The 25,568-nt window shown below is 47.6% G+C and overlaps 1 protein-coding gene across 1 annotated transcript in view; it reads left to right on the top strand.

Moving 5' to 3' along the window:
* Positions 1-16,676, top strand: part of GABBR2 (gamma-aminobutyric acid type B receptor subunit 2) — a 235,915-nt gene extending 219,239 nt beyond the window's left edge. The window contains exons 14-19 of the mRNA XM_042912093.1: positions 97-207; positions 4,606-4,830; positions 6,986-7,168; positions 9,722-9,851; positions 13,621-13,738; positions 16,352-16,676. Of these exons, the coding sequence (XP_042768027.1) occupies positions 97-207; positions 4,606-4,830; positions 6,986-7,168; positions 9,722-9,851; positions 13,621-13,738; positions 16,352-16,517 (933 nt within the window). The 3' untranslated portion in view covers positions 16,518-16,676. The remainder of the gene's footprint in view (positions 1-96; positions 208-4,605; positions 4,831-6,985; positions 7,169-9,721; positions 9,852-13,620; positions 13,739-16,351) is intronic.
* Positions 16,677-25,568: the final 8,892 nt, after the last annotated feature.

Raw genomic sequence — 25,568 nt, 5'->3', positions numbered from 1 at the left:
ATGGCTCATGGGAGGGAAAATGGCCATCAGATGGGGCCCTGGCTGCTGGAAGGGTGCCCAGTGCCATCCCTGGGTTTCTGTTTTCTCTTTGCACAGCCGGACCCAGCAGGACGGGACATCTCCATCCGCCCTCTCCTGGAGCACTGTGAGAACACCCATATGACCATCTGGCTTGGCATCGTCTATGCCTACAAGGGGCTTCTCATGGTAGGTGCAGAGCAGAAGGCAGAGGTTGGGGGATGCTTCTCTGTCAGAGCTCTCTCTCCCAGGTGCCTCTGTGAACATAAAAATAAACAGAGCCCCCAGGACTAAGCACTTAACTGTGCCAGGCCCAGCGTCTGCCACGTGTTACCTCAGTTCCCACAACAACCCTCTGAGATAGGTGCAGACAGTGCTGAGAAGGCTGAAGCTTGGTTTGCCCGAGGTCGCTCAGCTAGTAAGTAGCAGATTCAAGAGCTTAACCACAGAGTAACCCCAAAACTTGTGAGTGTGCCTCACGGCGGCCACCATACCACTCCCAGAACAACGGTCGGTCAACATCTACCGCACGTTCACATCCCACATTTTACTGGATTCTCTCAAAGTCTGTGAGAGGTGAGTGGAGTCATCCTCATCTTATGTAGATATGAGGAAAGTCAGGCTCACAGAGGTTAAAGGGTACCTGGTAACCTCCAACCTCCGAACCCAGTACTCTTTCCACTCCACCCAACTGTTGGCGTCAAAGGTCACATACCAAGCCCACCAGACACATCTGGAACGATTTGAAAAGGACAGCCACACCCCCACCTTATCCCAGCTTGACACCTGACTCTTCTCTCCACATCCTGTGCAAACCATGCCTCCACTGAAATCCCTCCAGTGACAGGAAACCAGGTACCATACCCTCCTTGGGTCTTTGTACAGGAAAGTTAGGTCACCATCCATATAGTCACCATCTGTATATAAGTCGCCTCTGTATAGCTTCCACTTAGAGGCCAAGAATGAAGCCCTCTCCAAAGGTCAGGTAAACCAGGTTTTCTTGTATTGCTCGAACGTATCCTGCTGCTTCAGAGAACTGTTACTGAGGGGCCACACCAGAGGAGCATATACTAGGCAACCCTAGGCAAAGATTGTCCCCAACTTCATACTGGTTGAGACCAGTTTCCATAGGGATTCTTTGAAGATCACTGGGCTGCAATCTGGGCCCCACAAGGTAATGACCCTGAAGGTGTCCCCAGGAGGTGCCCGGAGTGGAACTGGGACTTGGAGGCTGGCCAGCAGCCCTGCACTTGGAGAAGGGCACTCAGGAGACATGGTCACTAGAGCTGTCAGAGACAGTGGCATGGACCGGAAGGCAGATCCATCATTAGTGGGCAAAGTTGCCAGAAGGCAGCTTTCGAGTCCACAGTAAAGAAGGATTTTGTCCAACAGAGCAGTGTCTGCAGATGTGGTGGCGCCCCCTAGGAAGGAAGTGCTCCCTGTCACAGGAAGCATGGTGGTACCTATGACTTGAGACCCCTAGCACTTGCTGAATAAAGAGAGTGAAACCAGACTCTCCAGGACGCCTCCGGCTCCACGTTCCCTGATCCTGAGACACTGTGAAATTAGATTATGCTGAATCCGATTGACTCTTTAAACTGGATTTATCTGTAACGTTTTGACCATCCATTATCTTCCCCACCTACTTGCAAAAGTGGCTAGAGATGACTATATCTCTTCCAGTGAAGCTATTACCTTCAGTCAGATCGTGTCAATAAAACCTGTATTTGGCAGCACACGTGCTTTACTGTTTCCAGTGTATGCACGGAATAACCCACAGCCCTCCTGGCCCTTAGGGTCTGTGACTAAAATTCTACCCACCCCCCAGGTCCTCCTGCTCTGAAACCACAGCAATTTCAAGGCTGGAAAGAGTGTGCCCAGCCCTGCAGGCCCACTCTCCTGTCAGATGTTTCAGGACTCCTGGCCCCTAGTGCGCATCCCCAACAAGTTTTGTTCACTCACTGCTTCCACACCTCTAGTGATGGGGACCTCACCCACTTCAAAGTGGCCTGTGCCACCCAGGGATGATGTATTAGTGCCCTGTGGCTGCAGTAACAAACTACCACAAATGGGTAAACACAGACTGGCTTAAAACAACACATATTATTCTCTCACAGTTCTGGAAGCCAGGAGTCTAAAACCAAGGTTGAGTTGTGCCCCCTCCAGAGGCTCCAGGGAAAATGCTTCCTTGCCTCTCCCCAGCAGCTGATGGCTCCATCCTTGGCTTGGGGCTCCATCACTCCATCTCCACCTCCATCTTCACATGGCCCTCTCTCTTTTCCAGGTCTTTCCTCTGTGTGTCTCTTACAATGACACTTATCATTTGATTTATGGCCTACCTAGATAATCCAGGATGATCTCATCTCAGGACCCTTAATTATATCTGCAAGGACCCCTTCTCCAAATATTCAGTCTCTGTGGATTAGGATATAGACATGTCTTTTAGGGCCACTGTTCAACCCACTATAGATGGGTTATTTTTCTAGAAGGTTCTTCCCTATCTTCAGCTAAAATCTGCCTTGATGTAACTTGTGCCCATGAACCCTCATTCTACTCCTTGAAGGCCTAAGAACAAGTTACTGTTTCCTCCCGACAGTCTTCAGAGATTTGCAGCCAACCACCAGGTCCCCAGACTCGCCCACATTTTACGACTGGTAGAGACTCTTGTGATGGTGTAGTGGGCCCCCAGACAGGTCAGTGAGGCTCATCCGGCCTGTGATTCTTCCCTGGAAGAAGTGGACCGCAGAGCCCAGCCAGCATAGGCACTGTGGGACTGAAGGGCCCACACACGAAGGAACTAGCACAAAGCAGACTTTCAACAGCGTTGGATTCTTTCCCTCACTCAGCATCTGCTTCCTGGGCTTCTCGCTCCCCCATTTTAAAAGGAATCTTTAAAAAACAAATAGGTCTGGGGGTGCCTGGATGGCTCACCTGATGGAGCATGCAGCTCTTATAGGTTTGGGCCCCAAGTGTGTGTGTAGAGATCACTCAAAAATAAATGAATAAATGAATAAATGAATAAATAAATAAACAAACAAACAAATAAATAAATAAATAAATAAATAAATAAATAAATAAAATTATAGGTAGATAGGTAAGTAAATAAATAAATTGGTCTGTGAGATAACACATTTAGAGAAAAGGAGAGGAAAGCAGCCATGGTTGTTTAAATAATACCAATTACAAAATGACTTTTAACTTACCCTTGTACAGGACACTTTGGTTTACAAAATGCTTTGTGCAGCACTACAGTCATCTTCTCATTTCATCTGGATACAAACCCTGTGAGGTGGTATTATTATTATTCCCATTTCACAGATAGTGAAACTGAGGCCCTGAGAGATGAAGTGACTTGCCCCAAATCACAGAGCCAATGGAGGGTAGCAGATTCCAGATCCTCCGGCCTTGTGCCCAGCTGCCCTCCACCGCATGGCATTTTGCTGCTGCCGTATTAAGTCAAACCTGAAAACAGAAGCCCTCGGGGTGATATTAAGTGGCCATGCAGTTTTGGATGCCCTGAGCTGCGATGATGAGGTCAGAGGAAAGAGGGGCCTTTGAGGAAAGTCCTCTTGGAAGGGCCTGGACTACAGCTGAAGGCCCTGAACAGTCAGCAGTCTTGGTCAGCTCTCCCCCCAACCCCCGCCCACACCACCATTCTGCTGGGCATTCCGGCTGCACTTCCTCCACAACCTTCCCTCCCCTTAGACCACCCAGGAAGGCTAAGGCTTAGATCACACTGAACCTCTACCTTGTCCATTTCTGTTGGGAAATATACTGGTTAGGAGTAGAGCTGCAAGTGACAGAAAAGATAGTTTCTTAAGAGATAGTTAACTTCCCTCTTCAGATAAGCAATCTAGGGTTGGTGGGGGGCTCCCAAAATCTCAGCTCCTTGGATCTTGTGGCTCCCCCATCTTTATCATACAACTCCCACGTCTTGGTCTAAGATGACTGTTGTGGTCTAAGATGGCTTCTCAAGCTCCACCCATCATACTCCACTCCTACTAGGAAGGAGGAAAAGGAACACCGTTTCCCTTAATAGACACTTCCCAGAACTTGTACACACCACTTCCACCTACGTGGTGCTGCCCTGAACCTATCCTACACCACACCTGGCTCCAAGGACAGTTAGGAAATGTAATCTCCATTCTGAGTGACTTTGTGCATCGGGAGGTAAATAGAAGTCCCAGACACAGGTGCTCTGGCTTGTTTAGCGGTAAAAAAAAAAGACAGGACTGAACTTCTAGAAACATAGGCCACTTTTGCCACTGTTTTACTGTGTGGCCTTGGACAAGCCTCTTCCTCCTCTCTGGGCCTCAGTGTTCGCTCTAGAGTGAGGGGAGGCGGTCGAGATCCCATCTGGAAACCCTTCCCACCATGGCCTCCTGTATGTGAACTGTGGTGGGGTGAAGGAGAACCAGATGCTCCGACACCTCCAGTCTGCATTTCCTCAGCAGGACTCCACCTGGGGCCACCAGTGGAGACTGAGGGTGACATCCAGAAGGCCTGGCCCTGACCCCCCTTCTCAGAGTGGCAGGTGTGTGCCACCATGTGATAATGATGACTTCCCCTTTCTGCTCACCATTTCAGTTGTTCGGTTGCTTCCTGGCTTGGGAGACACGTAACGTCAGCATCCCTGCCCTCAACGACAGCAAGTACATTGGGATGAGTGTCTACAACGTGGGGATCATGTGTATCATCGGGGCCGCCGTCTCCTTCCTGACCCGAGACCAGCCCAACGTGCAGTTCTGCATCGTCGCCTTGGTCATCATCTTCTGCAGCACCATCACCCTCTGCCTGGTGTTTGTGCCCAAGGTACGGCCCGCCCTCTGCACCCTGCCCTCTGGCCTCTGGTCTTGGACCCTGCACAGAGGGGACACCTGCCCTCCTCCGCCTTCTGGCAGTTTTATGCTTTCTGTACTTGTTATGATCACGGAAAGTTTGGAAAATGCAAACAAGTAAAAACCAGATTTTCCAGAAATCTCACAGAGTCGCATCACCCAAGAATAATCACTGTTTAATGTTTTGTTTTAGTTTTTTTAACTAAAAACTACATAGTTTTTATGCATTTCCTCCCAGTATTTTTTAATAAGTGTTTCTTTTTTTTTTTTTTAATGTTTCATTTATTTTTGAGACGGGGGGAGGGGCAGAGAGAGAGAGACACACACAGAATCCGAAGCAGGCTCCAGGCTCTGAGCTGTCAGCACAGAGCCCGATGTGGGGCTCTAACTCAGGAACCACGAAATCGTGAGCTGAGCTGAAGTCGGACACTTAACCAACTGAGCCACCCAGGTGCCCCCCTTCCAGTCTTTTTTAAATGGTTAGGCAGTGATGCTTTTCCCATTAGGGCTGCGATGAGAGCTCACATATCATTTTGTAGTTTGCCTTTTTCACTGTTAACGTCTCCTGTGCATTTTCTCACAGCATAACCACCATTGACGGGGGATACCCCGTGTCTTCTTATCTGCTTGATTCCCTCATTGATGAGCATTACAGTCATTTCCAGATTTTTTTTATATTATAAATTAACTTTTTTCTACATAACACATGATCCCCATTTCTGGCTACTCCCTTCAGATAGAGTCGCAGAAGTAGTGTTAGTGGGTAAAAAGGAATAACCACTTTGAACAGCCACTTACATTTTCCATTCATCAGAAGCACTGATCTTGAAGACCAGCCTGAGAGATGTTTCTCAAACCTTATCCTTCCCATCAGCAGGCAGGTGAACCAGAGGCCTTGGTGTCTTGGGAGCCCCTGCAGTTGGCTGGTCTCAGCATCAGAAAAGAAGGGGAAATAGAGAGGGTAGAAGGAATTATTGGCCCGAGTAGGGGAAGGAGAATGGGGTGAAAAGAGATCACTCAGGGTCCATTGTCCCCCAGACAGACTGCCCATGGCACCTCCATCCAGTCAGTCCCCAAGCAGTGTTTTCCCTGGAACACTGATGCCGTATATGCCTTCTTTCTCTGGTTGTCAAGGCTCCAGCCCAATGCTAAGATCTCTCTGCCTACACTCTGACATCCTCTCATGCCAGTTAAAGATGCCAGATGGCTCCAAGCCCAGCCCTGACCATGTCACTCTCCTCTGTTACCCTCAACAACTCCTCATTGCCCCTCTGGCTCCAGAATCAAGTCCCCAGTATGGGCTGCCTTTCAGGAACTTTGGGTCTCCTCCAGTTTCTCCTAAGAACCCTGTCCACCATCCAAACTGTCCTTCTCCATAAGCACCCTGAGTCCCAGGCCCCCCCTGCATTTGCATATGCCTCTTCTTCCCCCTGGAACTCCCTTTCCTCACCATCCCTCAGGCCCTCCACAGAGCCCAGCCCAGGCCCACAGCACCCACAGCCCAGCCTGCCCTGGATACTTCCAGCCTCTGGACCATGGGGTCCTGACAGACAGGGGCCATGCCTCCCTTAGTCCTGGCTGTCCGGTGCAGGCCCAGAGCCAGACTCAAGCCAGAAATGTTTCTTGAATAAATGAGTAAGACCGGGATCAAGCAGTGGCCTTTTTTCTTATATAACAACACTTTTGTCCATGACAGAACTAGTCACCTGTCTGTCCTCAACACTCATCAATGGTTCTAAAAAGCAGAAGCCTTCATTTGCCTCCATCCATTGTCTTCCAACGTCATCCTCAGGGTTATTTTCCATGTGGAACGAAGCCTAAGGCAGAGTACGGCTCAGCTGGAATCAGGCCTAGGGGTGGGCTCTGCAGGGGGTTCTGGATGCAGGTGGCCTCGGTCAGGAGACCAGACTTCTGCTGACAAGGAAAGAAACAGACTCGGCGAGGGAGGGGGGTGGGGCTGCCCAAGGTCACACACCAGCAAGTGGCAGAGATGAGCCTGAACCCAGGGCTCCGGGCTCCCAGCCTGTGTCTGTGCTGCCTCCAATGCAGGACCTGCTGTGGCGGAGGGGATGGGACACCGGGGAGGAGGACCCCGGGGTTTTCCTTTCAGTCATCCCTTGTCCTTCCAGCTCATCACTCTGAGAACAAACCCAGATGCAGCAACCCAGAACAGGCGATTCCAGTTCACTCAGAATCAGAAGAAGGAAGATTCAAAAACGTCCACCTCAGTCACCAGCGTGAACCAAGCAAGCACATCCCGCCTAGAGGGCTTGCAGTCTGAAAACCATCGCCTGCGAATGAAGATCACAGAGGTACCTCCCTCAGCACCGGCAGCCAGGGCCCTAGCCTCCTGGTCTTGTCCCTCTGCCCCAGAGTAGGGCCTCTCGGGGTTGCCGCTCCTGACCTCGCCCCCTCTGGACACCCTCTTGCATCAGGCTGTGCAGTCCCAGTTGCTGGAGTTACGGCCACCAGAACCAGGGGGGACATAAACTAGACATAGGCAGTTTGTCAGAATCCCCTGGCCCAGGTTCATGGAGTCCAGCAGTGCCCCGATTCAAGGCATCCTCAGAAAGAAAGGAGTTCTTAGAGATTTGTGAGCTCCCAGATTATAGGAGCTTCCTAAGTGTGTGGGGACCACCCCCCTTAATTTGTCACTCTCCAAACCCAGTAACCACCTTCATTTATATGAGGTACAACGAGACAGGAAGGGGTGAAGAGAAATTTTTCAGACAGGAGAGTTTGCTGTAGCAGACCTCACTGTTGTCCTGAGGGTCCTTAACTGGTCCTTCAGTATTCCAGAGAGGCCACAACTAGAATCCTTTGTGCCCAAGCCAGACCTCAAATTCTGGATTTTCTATACCTGGGAGGGGAGACCAAATTACCTTCCCCTTCTGCACACGTCTCTTTGGGTCCATGTGTATGACTGGCCCATGGTCTGCGGGCTGTGTGTTTCATAGAGAACTTCTCATTCAATGAGTGGAACAGGGAAGAAATAAGGGCGAGTGTGTTGGTCAGGATACTTGCTAAGTTGCTATAACAGAGACCCCAAAATGAAGCGACCCAAAGAAAATACTTCTCTGTCACATAATGGTCGTGAGGAGATTGGCCCAGGTTGGCAGGAAGCTCTGCCTCCATGGCCTTGGCTGGATGAGGTTTGTTCACTCTTCCTGTCCGCCATTCCCCAAGGCATATTCCTCACCAGCACAGTTAAAACCGAGTGGAAGGCAGGTCCTGTCCTCAGTCGCAGGAAGGGAAGAGGAAGTCCACACAAGGGATAAGCAAGTGATACAAAAATTTGTACAATGTTGGTTCTGCTCCAGTTGCCTTGGCAAGAACTTACATGATCACACTTAGACACAGGGACGCTGGGAAATGTAGTCTCTAGCAGGACATTCGTGAAGAAGAAGGGAAACATAGGGTTGTCCGAGGAAATATGGGATGCCCAGTTAAATTTGAATTTCAGACAACCAATGGTATTTTTAGTATAAGGATGGCCCATACAATAGTTGGGATATACTTACAGTAAAAAAAATGATTCATTGTTACCTGGAAATCAAATGTGGCTGGGCATTCTGTATTTGCCTTTGCTAGATCTAGTAGCCTTTTGGGGGGTTCACCTTAGTCTGTCACAAAGATCCATTACACAGTTGTCTGTGCATCGAAAGGTGACTGCTTTAGAAGGGATAGCCCATTTGCCACCAGAGCAAAGTAGGAAAGGATTCTGCCCCTCAAAGCCCATTGCTGGTTCTGTGTTACTATCAGATCTCCCTGTGCCTGGAACTACCATATCTTGACATTTGACTTTTACTGGCACACTCCAGCAATAGAGTTCACCCACTTCAGGAAACATGAAACCAAAGCCACCGTCAAAAGCCCTAAAATGTTGGGTTGTTTTTCCTGGAATCGAATCACAATCTGGCTTCCTTTGATCCTAGCCCTGCTGTTTGAGTCACACAGAAGAAGGTATCTCTCTCCTTCTCCACAGGAAAATGTATTTAAAAATTAATGGCCGTGCTCTTGACATCAGGACAACACTTTACTGCTTATAGCTTTCTCTCCCTTATACTATAGTAAGATGCCTGCTGCCTTCCCCAGCTACCACCCCACAACACACACACACACACACACACACACACACACACACACACACACCAGGCTTCTCAAGGGCTGAACTGCCCCAGGGCTTGCATCTGATTTTCCTATAACCTGAAAGCCCCTGCAGTCCATCCTCTGGAGGAACCCCTACTGGCCTGACCTTCTGTGTCAGTGTGAGACCCACAGCTAACCAACCCGTAGATCTGCCCTCCCCTACAGGGGTCTTGCTAGGTACCAATAACAATAATTATAGTAATATCATTGTAGTAGCACGTTACCCTTATTATGTGTTAAGGACTGGGCTAAACTTTAAATGCATCATCTGATTTAATCTCCGCAATAACCACAAGAGGTAGCTACTGTTATTACCCCATTCTACAGATGAAGGAGCTGAGACTCAGTTCTCACAAACCAGTACACAGGCAGTAAAGGGCAGCTCTGAGTTTGCCCCCAGGCCTGTCCACCTTCAGAGCCTGTGCTCTGACACTCTCCTGCCCTGCGTCCCTGGGCTTGCCCAGCTGCTCCATCATGATGGGCACAAGCCTACACTGAACACATGGTTGCAAAGCCCATTCCCCCTCCCTCCCCATCACAGTTTCACCTGCAGCAACAGCCCTCAGGGGCCCTCCGCATCTCTTCCCCAGCATGCGGCGCGTCTCTGGCTCTCAGTGCCCTCCTGAGGGCAGCCTGAGGCCCAGTCCCACGACCCTGTGAGCCGGGGAAGGGACTGGGCCAGGGGCTCTGACTCAGCTAGAACCTTTGTCTTCTAGCTGGATAAAGACTTGGAAGAGGTCACGATGCAGCTGCAAGACACCCCAGAAAAGACCACCTACATCAAACAGAACCACTACCAAGAACTCAACGACATCCTCAACCTTGGGAACTTCACTGAGAGCACAGGTAGGAGGAGACGGGGCCCCTGGAATGTGGGGACCTGGGTATCAGACACCAGCTGTCCACCTTCCACTTAACAGATGAAGAAACTGAGGCTCAGAGAAGGGGTGAGGCTGATGTGAAGCCACACGGGCAGAGTGGCAGCATCTGGAACCCACAGCTCAGTGTCCAGCCTAGAGCGGGGGCTTCTGTTTCTCAGTCTCTTGGGTTCCAGTGGCACACGTACATGACATGGCCAGCATTCACAGTGTTCTGACTGGCGGCACGTTGTTCCTAATGAATAGTTTGCCTTACTTCTCCCAGCGACGTTTCAGTTTCGGATGTGCCGTCTCAATGTATAGGAAAGGAATGGTCAGTAAGATCTGACCTGACACTCAATCTCCCCAACCACTTGGGAAATGCAAGCCAAAATAACACAATGCAGTCTTTACCTACATTTCAGCAACATTTCCAAAGATCACCAGTGCTGTGAAGAGTGTGTGGAAATAGGCATTCTCCTGCAGTGTTTTGGAAGTCAGTCTGGCACATCCAAATGTTAGATGCTAAACCTCCTGATTAACAAGACCACTGGCAAGATCTTGCCCCTGGGAAGTACTCCCACGTGGGCAAAGATGTATACACATGATGTTCATCCCAACATTATTTGTAGGTGAGAAACACTGGAATTAACTTAAATGTTTATCATTTAGGGTGGTTTCGTTAGTGATGGTACAACTAAACAAGGCACATAATACAACTATTAGAAAGTGGGGCGAATCTATTTGTGCAAATATGGAGAGATCCCCAAGTGAAAATAGCAAGATGAAGGCCAGCATTATGGTACACATAAATGCACACACACATGCACGTGTGTTAAATGCATTTTTAAAAAGGTTTGGGAGAACAAACACTGAATTAACAGGCTCCACCTGTGTGAAGGGAACAGTATGTGCATAGTGAGAAAGGATTCTTCTTACATTTCATTTAATATACTTCTCTATTGTTTGCATCTTGTCATTAGCATTTATTCACTAATTTGCTATAAAATTACTTTTTAAATCAATGAAAAATCTTTACTTTCTTTTTTGTTTTTGTTATAGTTTCCTTTATTGTTACATAAGTAATAGCATTCTTATTATAAAATCAAATTATAAAATTTTTACTACATAAGATGTTGATTACAAAAAAAGTTTAAATTGAGATTAGTAACAAGTAAATTGAAAGAATAAAAATTACTGGGGCACCTGGGTGGCTCAGTTGGTTGCACATCTGACTTCAGCTCAGGTCATGGTCTCACAGTTCGTGAGTTTGAGCCCCGCGTTGGGCTCTGTGCTAACAAACAGCTCAGAGCCTGGAGCCTGCTTCAGATTCTGTATCTTTCTCTCTCTCTCCCCCTCTCCTGCTCATGCTCTGCCTCTCTCTGTCTCTCAAAAATAAATAAATGTTAAAAAAGTTTTTTTAAAAGAATAAAAATTACTCATAGTAATTTTTGTATCTGGAAATGTGGGCATTTCAAATTAATGAAAGGAAATGAATTATTCAATAAATTTAATTGGGACAAGTGGATAGCCATCTGGAAAGGAGTAAAGTTAAATCCCTACCTCACACCTTACATATAAAAGATTTAAATGTAAAAAGTGAAACCATGAAAGAACTAAAAGAAACCATAGGAAAAATTTTTTTAATAATCTCAGATAGGGGAAGGCCTTTCTCAGTTTGAGGCAAAACCCAGAAACCACAAAAGAAAAAGTTGATAAATTTAACTACAAAAAAAATTTTTTTTAACAACACAAAAAACATAAGTAACCAAAAATTCAAACAAACTAAGCCAAAAAATATTGTAACTCAAGTAATGAGCTTATTGTCTTATATATAAAGAGAAATTTTATATACTTTATATAAAGTATATATAATTATATGCAAATTAATAAGAAAAAGACCAACAACACAAAACAAAATGGGCAAAGACAGTTCTCACAGAAGGAAGTGCAAGAGATTCATATGCTTATGAAAAGATTCTCAATCTCACTCCTTATTAAAAGAATGCAAATGACATCCTTAGTGAGATACCGTTTTCACCAGTAAGACTGGCAAAGACAAGAGATTAAAAAGTTGCAGAGAGTCTGAGGAAACAGTCGAGGAAATGGGCATTCTCAAACATGGCTGGTCGAAATAGAAAGTGATCTGATCCAGTGGTTCCACTTTTGGAATTTACCCTAAGAATGTGCAGTCGACTGTCATTATTCATGGGGATTATGTTTGATAAAGCTGCTGTGAACCATGAATTAATTGGTGAACACTGAACCATTGCTCCCTGGGGAAATAGGTCCCCAGGGTTAGGTTCCTGCAAGGCTCTCTCAGGTTGGCATTTTGGCCAACCAATCAGTACATAATTTTGTTATATATGTGTTTCTGTTTGAAGACCTCTTATTTAATATATATTGTTGATTCATTAACATTGACCTCCTGGTAAGCAGCACTAGAACGCATGTCTGAATGAAGATCATCTAACCCGCGGATTTTCTCCATCAGACACATCACAGCCTTCTTGTGTGTAGGCATGCATTCTAGTGCTGTCGACCATAAGGTCGGGGTTCATGTTCCAACACAGTGTGTGTCAGCAAATGACTGCAAAAGCATTACAGGTATTGGTTTGGGGTTACAAATTACTTTCAGTGAGTAGGCGAGTTCGCAAATACAGAATCCATGAATAAGGAGGATCCACTGCACTCACGTGGGGCAAAATGACATTCACTAAGTTTGCTCACTGTAGACAAACAAAACAAAAACCAGTGCTCCTCCAGATCCCTCAAGTTGGGGACCCAGGTTTTTATGTTTTGTATTTCTTTAAATCTCCCTGGGTCGTTCTGAAGCAGAAGGCTGAAAGCATCCATATCATCACATTTTGTGGCTTCACAGTATTTCTTTGAATGGAGACCCCATACATACATGAGTATATAACTAATCCATTTTAACTGGAAAAATTCAGATTAGTTCCAACTTTTTTATATTATAAACAATGCTGACTTGAACATCCTGTGTATAACTGCACACATAACCTTCATCATTTCCTTCGGATAACTCCCAGAAGTAAAAATTCTGAGTAAAAGATATGCACGATTTTTAGTGTTCGATGCTTAGTGCCCCCCAGAAAGATTATGCCAATTTACACTCCCACCAGCAGTTTACTCTTCCCAATCTTTGGCAATCTTATGGATATATATTTTCCCTTGGAGGGCTTTTTCCTTTGTTATTATATCCCTAAGCACCAGTAAAAAAGGACTTTACATTAAAAACTCTCATTTCCAAGTTAGGTTGCCTACATTGGTTGACTTGATTTCCCCCCTTTTTTCTTGGAGAAAGGAAATCCCCCAAGACACCATTTCTATCCCTGGATGGAAGCTTCTAGGCTCACTGCCCTGGTCCTGGAAGAGCTACTGCAGAAACCACAGCTCTGGAAGGATAATGGGCTCTTTGCTATTCTCTCTCCTTGGGCACCATCCTAAAAAGCTTGCATTTTTTTAAATTTGTTTAACATTTATTTATTTTTGAGAGAGAGAGAGAGAGAGAGAGCGTGCATGAGCAGGGAAGAGGCAGAAAGAGGGGGAGACACAGAATCTGAAGCAGGCTCCAGACACAGAGCCCAACATGGGGCTCAAACATACAAACCGTGAGATCATGACTTGAGCCGAAGTCAAAAGCTTAATCGACTGAGCCGCCTAGGCGCCCAAAAGATTGCATTTTTTAAAAAATGAAGTTAACAGAATGTGTTGTGATATTGTTGTTTTACATTCAGATGGGGGAAAGGCCATTTTAAAAAATCACCTCGATCAAAATCCCCAGCTACAGTGGAACACAACAGAGCCCTCGCGAACATGCAAAGATCCTATAGAAGATATAAACTCCCCAGAACAGTAAGTACTTTCTCCCTGAGAACTATTGTGGAAGAGTACATTACTCCTGCACAGCAATCTCAGTCTGCACCACGTTTTCTCATGCATCATTTTATTTGAACTCCACAGCAATCCCATGATGCAGGTCAAATTACAATGCTCATTTTACAGATGAGAAAACATATTCAGAAAGGGGAGGTGACTTGTGAAAGCTCACCCAGTTTCTAAGTGCAGGAGATAGGATTTGAACCCGGGTCTGTCCACCATCAAACCTGCTGTAGCACACTGCCTTTGTTATGTATAAAACTTAACCTTGCTAAATGCACTGACTCCACAAGTGTTTACCGAGATCTACTGTGTGTCAGACATAGAAATGAAGAAAACGGACAAAAATCCCTTCCTTTGTGGAATTTATGTTCTATCTGGTGACAAAATAACTTCATTTAAAAAGCAAAGTCATAGGTGCTTTGGAGGAAAATAAAGTAGGGAAAGAGGTTGGGGGTCATAATCTTACAGAGAGCCATCAGGGAAGATTCAGTGAGCTGACATGTAAGCAAAGACCTACCTGGACATTTCCATCAGTTTTTTTCCCACTGGCCATTGTTAGTTCTTCCTTGCTTACAGCAGCTTGGAAGCAGAGATTAGAAATGTCAGCACTGAAATGTGGTCCCTGGGAAGTGACAACCAGCAAAGACAGCCAAATCACCAAGTGTAGTGTAACTTGAGGACGTTTCGTTCTAGAGACAATAGCCTCTCAACCCAGTTAGCTCCAAGGCCTGACTGGCTAACACTCCAGAATAATTACTGATGATTATATGGCAGTCATCAGTGGTTTACTTCTCAGTTCCCTCCACTAGAGTGTAAGCACCTTGGGGATAAGGTATGAGTCCCTCCCATGTCCCTTGGACTGAATGCAGGTTCTGGCACTGAGTAGGTTTTCAGCACGTGTCTGTTGAGTGAATGCCAGTGTAAACAGGATCCCACCAGATAGCAAAATGCGATGGCTCTGAGAGGCACAGACAGATGCCCACCTTGCCCAGGCAGACAGCCCTTCCCAGGTGCCCGGAGAGGACACCATTTTCCCACGTCACAGTTGATTCCTCAGCTCCCCTTTTCCTGGTCTCTTTGTCAGCACCCTCTTGCCTTAAGGAATAGATCATAGCTCAGGTTACAGAGGTTCAACTTGAATTTCAAAAGGAGATCTCCAACACACTGGCCTCATGAGCACCTGTGAAGGGTCCTTGGTAGAGCCCTCCAATGAACAAGTCCTTTGGGAGTATGGGGACAGCACTGCCTCTGTCCCCATCCGTCTCAGGAGCCCATTGGTGCCACACATGCACACTAGGGGCACACCTGTTGGGATGAGGTGGCCCCACATGAGTTGATTTGCCTCCCTCACAAAGCACTGTGGTTTCCCAGAAGCAGGAGACCCATCTTCCCCAGTTCTGGCTTTGTTTCCACGAGCAAGTTACAGAAACCCTGTCCACTTCCCTCGTCGTTATAATGAGAATAGCAATACTTCTACCTACTGGGTTTCTGTGAAGATCTGGGGGGTGGGAGGCTCTCACCCTGAGCAGTCAGGCACTGAGGACACAAGGAGGCCTAAGGATACCAAGAATTCAGCTTCCCAGGTACCAGGGGGAACCGCACAAGACGCGGTTAAGGTGACTTACTGCCCGAGGGAGACTCTGATGAGAAGCGGGCCAGGAGAGAGTGGCAGTGAGAAGGGAGTCAGAAGGCTGTCGCCTTTCCCCTGCTGCCAGCAGTCACACACCGCCCCTGGCTCCCAGGGATCTTCTGGCTGTGCTTCTGGAAATTTACCCAGAATTCTGGGAGCTCAAAGGAAGAAGGAGCTCGCTCAGAAGACTTTAAACTGGATATTGAAGGGAAAACAGTTCATCACAGCAGGAGGTGGAGAAAGTATTCCAGGCTGGGGAAAGAGCATGTGCAGAGGCAAGGAAGGGTGGCCATAAGCAGTGTTTTAGGGGAAAGCAGACGCCAGAGGGTTGGGTTTGGGTGGAGAGAGGGTAGAAGTTTCACCTGGAGTATTAGGCAAGAGACAGATCTTAGGCAGCCCTGAATGTCCTCCCCCGGGTTGGAAGGATGACACTAGTCGCCAAAGAAGCTGAAAGAGCAGGAAGGAACCTATCGGAATCAGCCCAGCAAGAAGGGCTGCTGTCCTGAACAAGGCAGGGGCAGAGGAGCCAATGAGGAAGGACAGAGAAGCAAGAAGCCTTTCAGTCCATTTGGAGGCTTGCGAGAGTGAGAACTGTGTCAGCAGCAAAGCCCGTGAGATGAGCAAACCTTGTTCTTAGGAATCACCGCACACTCAGGAAGGCTGCATCTCCCTTTGCTCACTATCTCCCTGGTTATTCCCAGGGCAGTCATTGGCAGGTGTAGGCCTGCACCACATACCTGCTAGATGGGTGAATGGTTAGCTAATGGGACAGGCAGATCTTGGATTCAGGAGAACTGTTCTCCTACCATCAGCTTCTTAGCCAAAGTGAGTCCACGGAACATTCTGGTGAGCAGCCAGATAGCCTTCACTGAAACTCCTCTCTCCCTTCTTCTCTCTCTCTCCTTTCTCCTCTCTCTCTCTCTCTCTCTCTTCCTCCCTCCCTCTCCCTGCCACAGCATCCAGCGCCGGCTGTCCCTCCAGCTCCCCATCCTCCACCACGCCTACCTCCCGTCCATTGGAGGCGTGGACGCCAGCTGCGTCAGCCCCTGCGTCAGCCCCACCGCCAGCCCCCGCCACAGACATGTGCCACCCTCCTTCCGAGTTATGGTCTCGGGCCTGTAAGGGTGGGAGGCCTGGGGCCGGGGCCTCCCCCATGACAGAACCACACAGAGCAGAGGCTACAGGAACACTGTCAGCTCTGGCTGCGGAGAAGCTGGGCGCCACGGCTGGCCTTGTGGGACTGCTCGATGGCACTCAGGTGGACGGGATGGGGGCACTTGGCACCTGACCTCGCGCCTTATTTGTGAAGTTTTTATTCTTTCACAAAGAAGAGGAATGGAAATGACTTCTTCCTTGATGTCTGCAAAGAAGGAGGAGCTGGGATATTTGAAACTTTGCAAAAAAAAAAAAAATCCTAGACAAGGAGAGAATCACTTGAACTCCAGCTAGAAGTCACCGAGTGTCCCTGAGCAGCCTTGAGAAGAGGCGAGGAGGGGCTTCCAGAGAAACCATCTCTGCCTCTGCACACACATCCCTGGCTGTGGCCCCCCAGGCCAGCCCTTCCCCCCTCTGGGGAAGGAGGTGGGCAGGGCAGCCGGGTCCCCAGCTGCCAGTCCAGCCAATCCCAGCCTTCCTGGAACAGGGAGTCCGCAGGTGGCCCGAAGGCTGGGGTACGGGAGCAGGCTGACCCATATGCCTCCCAGTGGGACCTTACTCTCTGGTAAATGCCACACATTAACACAATAACACCCGTTCCGGGACCGTGGGGATTTAGGGCACGTCACTGCAGACCTGCTCTGCACCATTCAGCGACAGTCGGTCATGCACCCACCACGTTGGCCATGTCCTTGTGTTTGTATCAGGTGTTCCAGTAATCAGGGGGACTACCCGAGCTAATCATGGAATGTCTGTTCCCAGCAAACACGCTAAAGAAAGACTGTGCACTTTAACCTCTCATCAGGGCCCAAGGGCTGCCTGGGGTTGGTTTTTTTCCACTGACTTTGTTTCTGACCAAAGTGAATTGGGCATTCTGCTAGAAGACATCCCTGTAGTCGTAGGGAGAGAGTTGCTAGCTGAGGGCTCCCCTTGGCTTCCCGAAGGTGGCCTTGCATTTGGACAGGCCAGGAGCTCCGCCCTTGGGAGTCCTGGGGGTGACCTGTCAGCACACTAGTCCTCTTCATAAGATCATTCTTCCCTTTCAGTCGAACCCCAGAGGGCACCGGCCTGGGAGTCAGACAAACCTGGGCTCAAGTCCTCACTCCATGGCTGACTCCCTCCATGACCTTGGGAAAGTCACTAGTGTCTCTCTGAGCCTCAGTTTCCCCTCCCCAACAAATTGGGGTTGAAATAACAACACCCATCCTGCCTACCTCACAGGGTCACTCTGAGGATCAAAACTTTCCTCCAGGAAAGCTTCGTACCAAATGGTGAAGCAGCCCTGACCCATGAGGTATCAGGATGACCACGACCTTTGGCCCTCACGACCACCAGGGGTTTGGCCCAGAGGAGCTCCCAGCACAGCCCCTCTACCGGGATAACCTGGTGGAGCGAGGCTCCCGACGACTTTTGTGACATTCCTAGACAGGTTCATTCTTTGCTAAAGAAAGACCTGAATGACAGCGTCCAGGATATCTGCACAACTGAGCGGTCGCTCACTCCCTAAAGAAACCTAATGGCAGCTTCAACAGGCAGGCAATAATCTCTTCCCAGACCACTGAAGTCAGGAATATACTGCTGTCACCACCAGACTTTGACAAAAGGGCCCACAGGAATCCTACCATCGCCAACATTTCAAAACACCCTCTTTCACGTAGCATAATAGCTTTCCCCTCCCCTTCCCCAGAGAGAGGTTATGGAGGTACTGTAGCTTTTAGGGAAAAAAAAAAAAATGTCAACACATCACAGGTCAATTTGAAGTCATTGTCTGTTTAGGCACTAAAAATCGGTGTTGTCACTCACTGTGTATTACCAGTATTTACTTGCTTTCTTGATTTCACCAAAACCAGATTTAATTTAAAGGACCACATTAATTTTTCAAAGGGAAGGAGACAATTCATTGTACATAATGTATACACACACACACACACACACACACACACACACACACACACACAAATATACCTGTAGAAATATTATTCCAGCATAGCAGGAAAAAAAAGAAACAAAAGTATTGGACAGTCGGAGGTGAGTGTGTGCGTCCGTAACCCGTTGTGACCCCTGAACGTGCACAGTCTTCTAGGTTAACCCACAAAGTACATTTTCTGTCTTAATGATACTGTAGGTTCACCCATTTTTTTTAATTTCCCTGCAAATAACAAGACCCACAGAAGTGACCCTAGCTATTTAACAGTTCTGTTCTTTTATATGCAGCAAATACACCGTACATTTCTGAAGAGGCTTCAGCCTGAAGGCATTTTCCAATGACGTTAGTGCACAAACGCTTTAAATTAGACTGGAACTGCCAGAATCAAATGTAAATGAGGAATTTCTCGTACCCCTATTGCATGGTATCAATTTTTAATAAATTGTTGCAAATTTGTTTTTATGAATAAAAGGGAAAAAAAACCCACTGTCATCTTTAATGTCTACTCATCCCCAAATTGGGGTCAGATCTGGTCATATTCCTCTGCTGGCAAACTCAGGGGACAGTTCCAGGTTGCCTCCTCAGCCACCTTCTGCAGAGAGTAACGGAACAGCCCTGCCGCCGTGTGCCCCCCAGCTGCTGGATCCGAGGGTGGGAACCTGACCTGAGCGGGGCCAGTATGCCCAGTCCCCTGGATATCTCCATGTAGAGAGATTTAGCCATGAAAGAGAAACACGAAGCCAGCATGGAAAGAAACAGGATCAAGAGATGGGTCTCAATGGCGTCTGAGTAGCTGGTCCGCTGTTCCCGAAAGCTGGCAGCACGCTAGGAAGGATTCTCAGTTCTCCAAACAAAACACCCTTTTGCCGAAGTTCAAGTTCTGTTCTCATCTGTTGCAACCAAAAAGTCCCTATATAACCTAGAAGCCTTGCTGCTGCCCTAGCCATAACTGCCCCTCCAGGCCTGACAGCCTGTGCTTTGGAACCCATTCTCCTTCCATCCTCATCACCTGCCTCCCCACTTAATGCACTTCCTGCACTATGCTGGGCCCTCAGCCTACAGCCCCACCTCAGATCCCACCATCCTTCAACATCCCATCCAAAACACCCTCTTAGATCCCTCGATGTGAGATCCTCTCCCTATTTTCTGTGTTCAGGGCGCTCTCCCCTTCTCACGGCACTGGTTACGTGCTCATGTTGGCCCCTCCTCCCAACCCCAGACCATGAGCTCCCCGAGGACGGGAGTCACATTGGCTTCCTCGATGTCCCACCCAGCGTCAGGCCCTCCCATTGGCTCAGAACAATCTTCCATGAGACTTTTGCAGAATTAGACATTTGGGCTGAGGTATGGTGAATGGGTCTGGAAGACAGAGCAGAGGCAAGGTGGCCAAAGCAGGCTAGGGAGACCCAAGGCCTTGTGATTGGGTGCGGGCCCCAGAAAAGGGAGGACTGGACCCACAGATTTCATTGGAAGACTGGTCCCAGGCTGGAGCTTTCTGGTGTTGGATCTTCAGTGGTGAGCCTGCCAAGGAGCAGGCCTCTTGAATCCTGGCCAGGAGAGAACTCTGCTCCACGACATCTAGGTTACCTAAGTAACAGACAACATTTTACCCCATAGAGCCATAAATCTCAAAGATCCTGAATGCAAAAGCGGAAATCTTAGAAGGCAATACCAGTGACACAACAGTCAACCAGGATCACGAAATAAAGTCCACGCACGGAGCGTTGGAGTGGGGTGAAACTGGACAGGCTCCCAGCCTGCAGGCTCTGGTGGTAGTGAAGAGCTATTGGCTTGGCACTCTTTGCTCTCGACGTCTTGGCTGCTGTCTCAGCTCTGGTTTGTCACATCTGTAACTGGAGAGTTTCCACGCATGGTGAGTTAGGGCTCTGTGCCAAACCAAAGGAAATGCCTTTGATTTCCCTCCATCTGAATGCCAATGCAAAAACCCCAGAGCAGTGTTTCTGAAACTGAAAACCATAGGGACACCTTTTAAGACACAGCGTCGACTTTAAATTGTTTTTATAAAGAAAGTTCTCTAAATGTGTTTCCAACCAAATACAAGCTCATGCTTCTATCTTTCACATAAAAGCAAAACAAATTTATAAGTTCAATGCAAATAAAATGACTAACCCAATAAAGATCATATTGACAACATTGGTTTAATGGGATAGATGAGGTTTTGCAGAAAAATAACTCGCAGCTCGCAACACGAGCACAGCACCGACTGCTCCCAGGCACATACCTTTGAGTTCAGCCTGCCCGGGTGCGATGACTCAATCATCACACTGCGTTTCTTTATTTAAACCACCGTGAACACTTCATTCATTCAGCACTCCGTGATATCGTTTGGCCTTCACTCAGCTCTCACACATCACTTCTCTGTTAAATCCACCTTTGTGTTTTTCTCATGAGCCATTGCCAGCGACGGGGCCACCCAGGCAATACTCACAAATCAGATGGTGATTGAGCGCTGATGTTCACTGAACACCAGGCGAAGTGCTTTGCGGGCATAATCTCATTTAGATCTCACAGGGACCCCAGAGTAGGAATGATTAGTGCGGCCCTTTTGTAGCTAAAGGCACTCAGGCACAGAGGATGAGTGCTGTCCCGAGTCTCGCAGCCGAGATGTAGAGAGGGAATTTGAACAGGGACAATGCCAGAACATACCCTCTTTACCACTTCCTGAAACTGCCTCGTCGGGAGGAACTGGATTCCAATGGCCTGGAAGATGCCTATTTAATTTGTTTTTAGATTCTCTTGAAATAAAAATTCAATCTTTTTAAATTTTATGGATTTGCATACCTCTGAGATTCACCCATGGCATCGCCTGAGGCTCTGAAACACCAGTCTGAGCGCCTCTGGCCTGGACAATGTGAGCAGGGGAAACCCTCACCATGCGGAAGCCCAGGCAAGCCAATAACATGGAAGAAGCTACAGCAGAGACAGAACTCTGCCCGAGTGGCCCGTTGGCCAGACCCCCCATCCCCCGTCCCTGATCACTGAATCAGGAGCTCAGTTCTCCCAGATCTGGCAAGACTCTGCCCAGCCCAGGGCAGAGGAAGCAAGATAGCAGATGCTCACTCCTTTGGGGAGAAATGCCGGCCTTGGATATGATATTCACTGCTTAAAATGATCAGGCTGGAAGTGCCAGGGTGGCTCAGTCGGTTGAGTAACCAACTTCAGCTTAGGTCATGATCTCATGGTTTGTGGGTTCAAGCCCCACATCGGGCTCTGTGCTGACAGCTCAGAGCCTGGAGCCTGCTTCGGATTCTGTGTCTCCCTTGCTGTCTGCCCCTCCCCCGCTCATGCTCTGTCTCTCTCTGTCTCTCTCTCTCAAAAGTAAACATTAAAAAAAAATGTTTTTAATGATCATGCTGGTAAAAACTGGAAAATAATCAAACACTATCAACAGAACAAAAATAAAATGTGATATAATATATTCAGAGTGGAATATTATATAGTAATAACGGGAAAAACTACCACTACTGTGATAATATGAAAGAATCTGAAAAACATGCAGACTGAAAGAAGTCAGACAGAAAGAGGACGTACTGTAAGATCCCATTAATATCAAGTTCAAAAACAAGCAAAGCTCATCTATTAGACATGAGAATAGTGGTTACCCTCGGTGGGGATAGATAGTGGGAAAGATGATATGAGGAGGACCTATGGGTGCTGGTAATGTTCAAGTTCTTGGTCTGAGCACTGGTTACAGGCCTGTGTTCACTTCATGAAAATTCTTTGATCTGTACACTTACGATGTGTGATTACACATATATACACATATGCATATAATCACACACACAAATGTCTATAATCACACATCATAAGTATATACCTCAATAAAATATGCCTCTTCCTGGGCAGGAAAAAAAAAATCAATGTAGAACCTATGAAGATTCTACAGCATAAACACAGACAAACAGCACACAGGTGCGCCTGCATGGCTCAGTTGAGCATCCGACTCTTGATTTCAGCTCAGGTCATGATCCCAGAGTCGTGGGATCGAGCCCCACGTTGGGCTCCACGCTGAGAGTGGAATCTGCTTAAGATTCTCTCTCTCTTTCTCTCTCTCTCTCTCTCTCTCTCTCTCTCTCAAAAAAAAAAAAAAAAAAAAAAAAAAGACAAACAGCACACAATACGCTAAGCCTGAACGTGCTTTGGGAAAAGATTTCCTGTAAGAAGCAGAAGTGAACGTCAAATCTCATTCAATCTGTAGTCTCAAGAAAAAAAAAAAAACAGTAAAACCAGGTTTCTGTGAGACAAAGTAGATTTATAGATCAATTGGTGAGGCAATGGGCTGAGAAGAAAAGGAGAGAAGGGAGAGAGGGAAGGCACGGGGGGCGGGGGAAGATTCTGGGATCAAGGTAGAGTCAGAAGGCCATGCATTTAACTCCTTCCCTCCTAATTTCTTGCTACAATAGCCTACCCAGTAGGGAGAAAGCCATATGACAATTCTACCTAGACCATTTCTGGAAACTAGAGAAAAGAAGTCTCATGCACACTCCTAAAAACTCAGTTTCCACTGTGTGGGCAAGAGTCAGGGAGGAGAGCACCTTCGGGCCAGCCTCTTCCCAGCATCCATGCAGAAGGCCGCTTTGGGAGTCAATTTTAACTCCACAGCAGGAAAGCCACTGGAATGTTACCAGTGTTTCTGGATTGGGTTTCAGAGCCTCTGCTCTGAGTTCTAAGGACTACCAGATGTGAGGCTGTTATCTCAGTGCAGGGCCCACAGGGAGTCATGATTTCATATGATTTCTGCAGAAAAGACCTGCAACATCCACCTTCACTCACCCCCAACCCTGTACGTACAGCCTGAAGGTGGGGGCGAGGTAGGCTTTGTGGGTCAAAGCTAGAGGAAGCAAGAGAATGTGAAGTTCACGGATCAGCAGCCATCGCTTTCTCATCCCTTGGGGAACAGGGTGGGCATTAGACAAGTTCTCTTCCCCCGTAAGATTAGGGGTGCCCAGAGTATTCCTATGTACCCTTTCCCCACCACCAAGTAAAGGATTCACAATGCCCTTTAGCCAAAAACTTCAGAACCACTGGTGTGATACCCAGGGCTGATGCTGCTGGGGTGTGGAGAAAGGGGCCAGAAGATGGCCCAGCTGAGGAGAGGAGGGGTCTGAGGGTGGCCAGCAGCATTCCCCGTGTGGCTTGGCAGGAGACGTGAGTTTCCCATGGAGTGACTGAACACTAAGGAAGATTGCGGGGGGTTCATTCATCTTAAAGGAGGCTAAGGAGTGGTCTGCCAGTGGGCAGGCTGAAGAGAAAGAAGAGGGCTGAGCTTCCAGAGTAGGCTGCTGTATCTCCTTGCTGTTCTTAGAGCATCCCGAGGCCCCAGGTTAAACACAAATGCAGTGTCATTAAGAATTCCATGGTCGGGGTGCCTGGGTGGCTCAGTCGGTTAAGTGTCCGACTTCAGCTCAGGTCATGATCTCACAGCTCGTGAGTTCGAGCCCCGCGTCGGGCTCTGTGCTGACAGCTCAGAGCCTAGAGCCTGTTTCAGATTCTGTGTCTCCCTCTCTCTCTGCCCCTTCCCTGCTCATGCTGTGTCTCTCTCTTTCTCAAAAATAAATAAACATTAAAAACAAAAAAAGAATTCCATGGTCATCTCCAAGGAAACTCCCTCCCCAGTAAAATCCTTCCACTTTTCCACATGGCTTTGCAGAAACTGAGATCTTTCCTTTCCCCATTGTCTGATCTCTTCAAAATATATGTCAAAGGGGGAAGATGTGACTCAGCAAGGCAGATGTCCCCATTTGCTTAGCATCTTGGAGATGAAAGTTACCAGGGGTCTGCATTTATCTCCCTGCCGTCATACCTCCAGTTCTGGCCATGCGCTTTCTGAAGGGGCAGTTCTGGAGGAGGGGGAACTAATTAGTGACAAGCCTAGAAATCATGTCACGGGGGCAGTGGGAAAGCATGGCATGACAACAATTACCTTCTGTGGGAAGCAGTCACATATAAAACGTGCCATCCTCCTCCTTATTGCATCAAAGTGACAAAGGAGGACGGACTGCAGTAAGTTCCAGGAAGACGGTTTTGGCTCAGCAAACGTTAAGTTTACATAATGGAATAGGGAGCCTCAAGAGAAAGTGGCCGTGCCATCTCCACAAGGATTCATTCAAATCAGGAGGCTGGAGAGGGAATTCTTCCACTGGGTCAGAGGTTGAAATGGATAAGTCTGAAGACCTGTGTTTCAGTTTGCAAATGGACAACGCACGTGTCATGTTGGGGCAAACATGCGTTTGCTTTTGTTAGCGCAACGTTTGCCTACAAAGTGGTTTTTTTATTCAAATTTTTTATTTAAATAAAATCTGCATTTCCAGTTTCTTTTGAAAAGTAGAATAGAGCTGAGTAGAGGTACTCCTTTATATAGGTCATATGTTCTTTAATTCACCATAGCCGCACTGTTCCCTATTATTGTACTACATCAAAGCCAAGTGTCAATTGACATTTACCATCCTGCTTGTACTCTGGGGTTTTTTTCCTTACGCCCAACCTACTTAACTCATATATATTATTACCTGCCTTCTCTCCATAGGCATTTGAGTGGATGATCTTTGTTAAATGCTATGGCTCTCAACCTTCATTTGAAACAATGGTATAGAGCTACGTTCATCTCAATTCTCCCTCTCTCTCCATGTTCACTGAAGGTTTGCAGCGCATGTGAACAGGACAGGAAGTCACAAAAATGCCATATTCACCCAGCCCTGGACCTAGTAGCTCCCAGTAACCCAGTGGAGAGAAGAAAGGTAATTCCTGGGGTATGCTTCCACTGGTGGATCATGAAGCTACACTACGTCTTCAGGACAGTGGCCATTTTCCATTTTTAAAGAAACATTAGGGGGCGTCTGGGTGGCTCCGTCAGTTAGGCATCTGACTCTTGATTTCGGCTCAGGTCATGATCTCATGGTTTGTGAGTTGAAGCCCCACATCAGGCTCTGCGCTGATAGCACAGAGCCTGCTTGGGATTCTGTCTCCCTCTCTCTCTGCCTCTCCCCCACTTGTGCTCTATATCTCTCTCAAAATGAAAATAAACTTAAAAAAATAAGAATCATAAAGAGACATTATTCCTCATTGAAGGA

This window comes from Panthera leo, chromosome D4, assembly GCF_018350215.1.
Source record: "Panthera leo isolate Ple1 chromosome D4, P.leo_Ple1_pat1.1, whole genome shotgun sequence".
NCBI classification, from domain to species: Eukaryota; Metazoa; Chordata; class Mammalia; order Carnivora; family Felidae; genus Panthera; species Panthera leo.
This window is presented reverse-complemented; position numbering and strand designations above follow the sequence as displayed.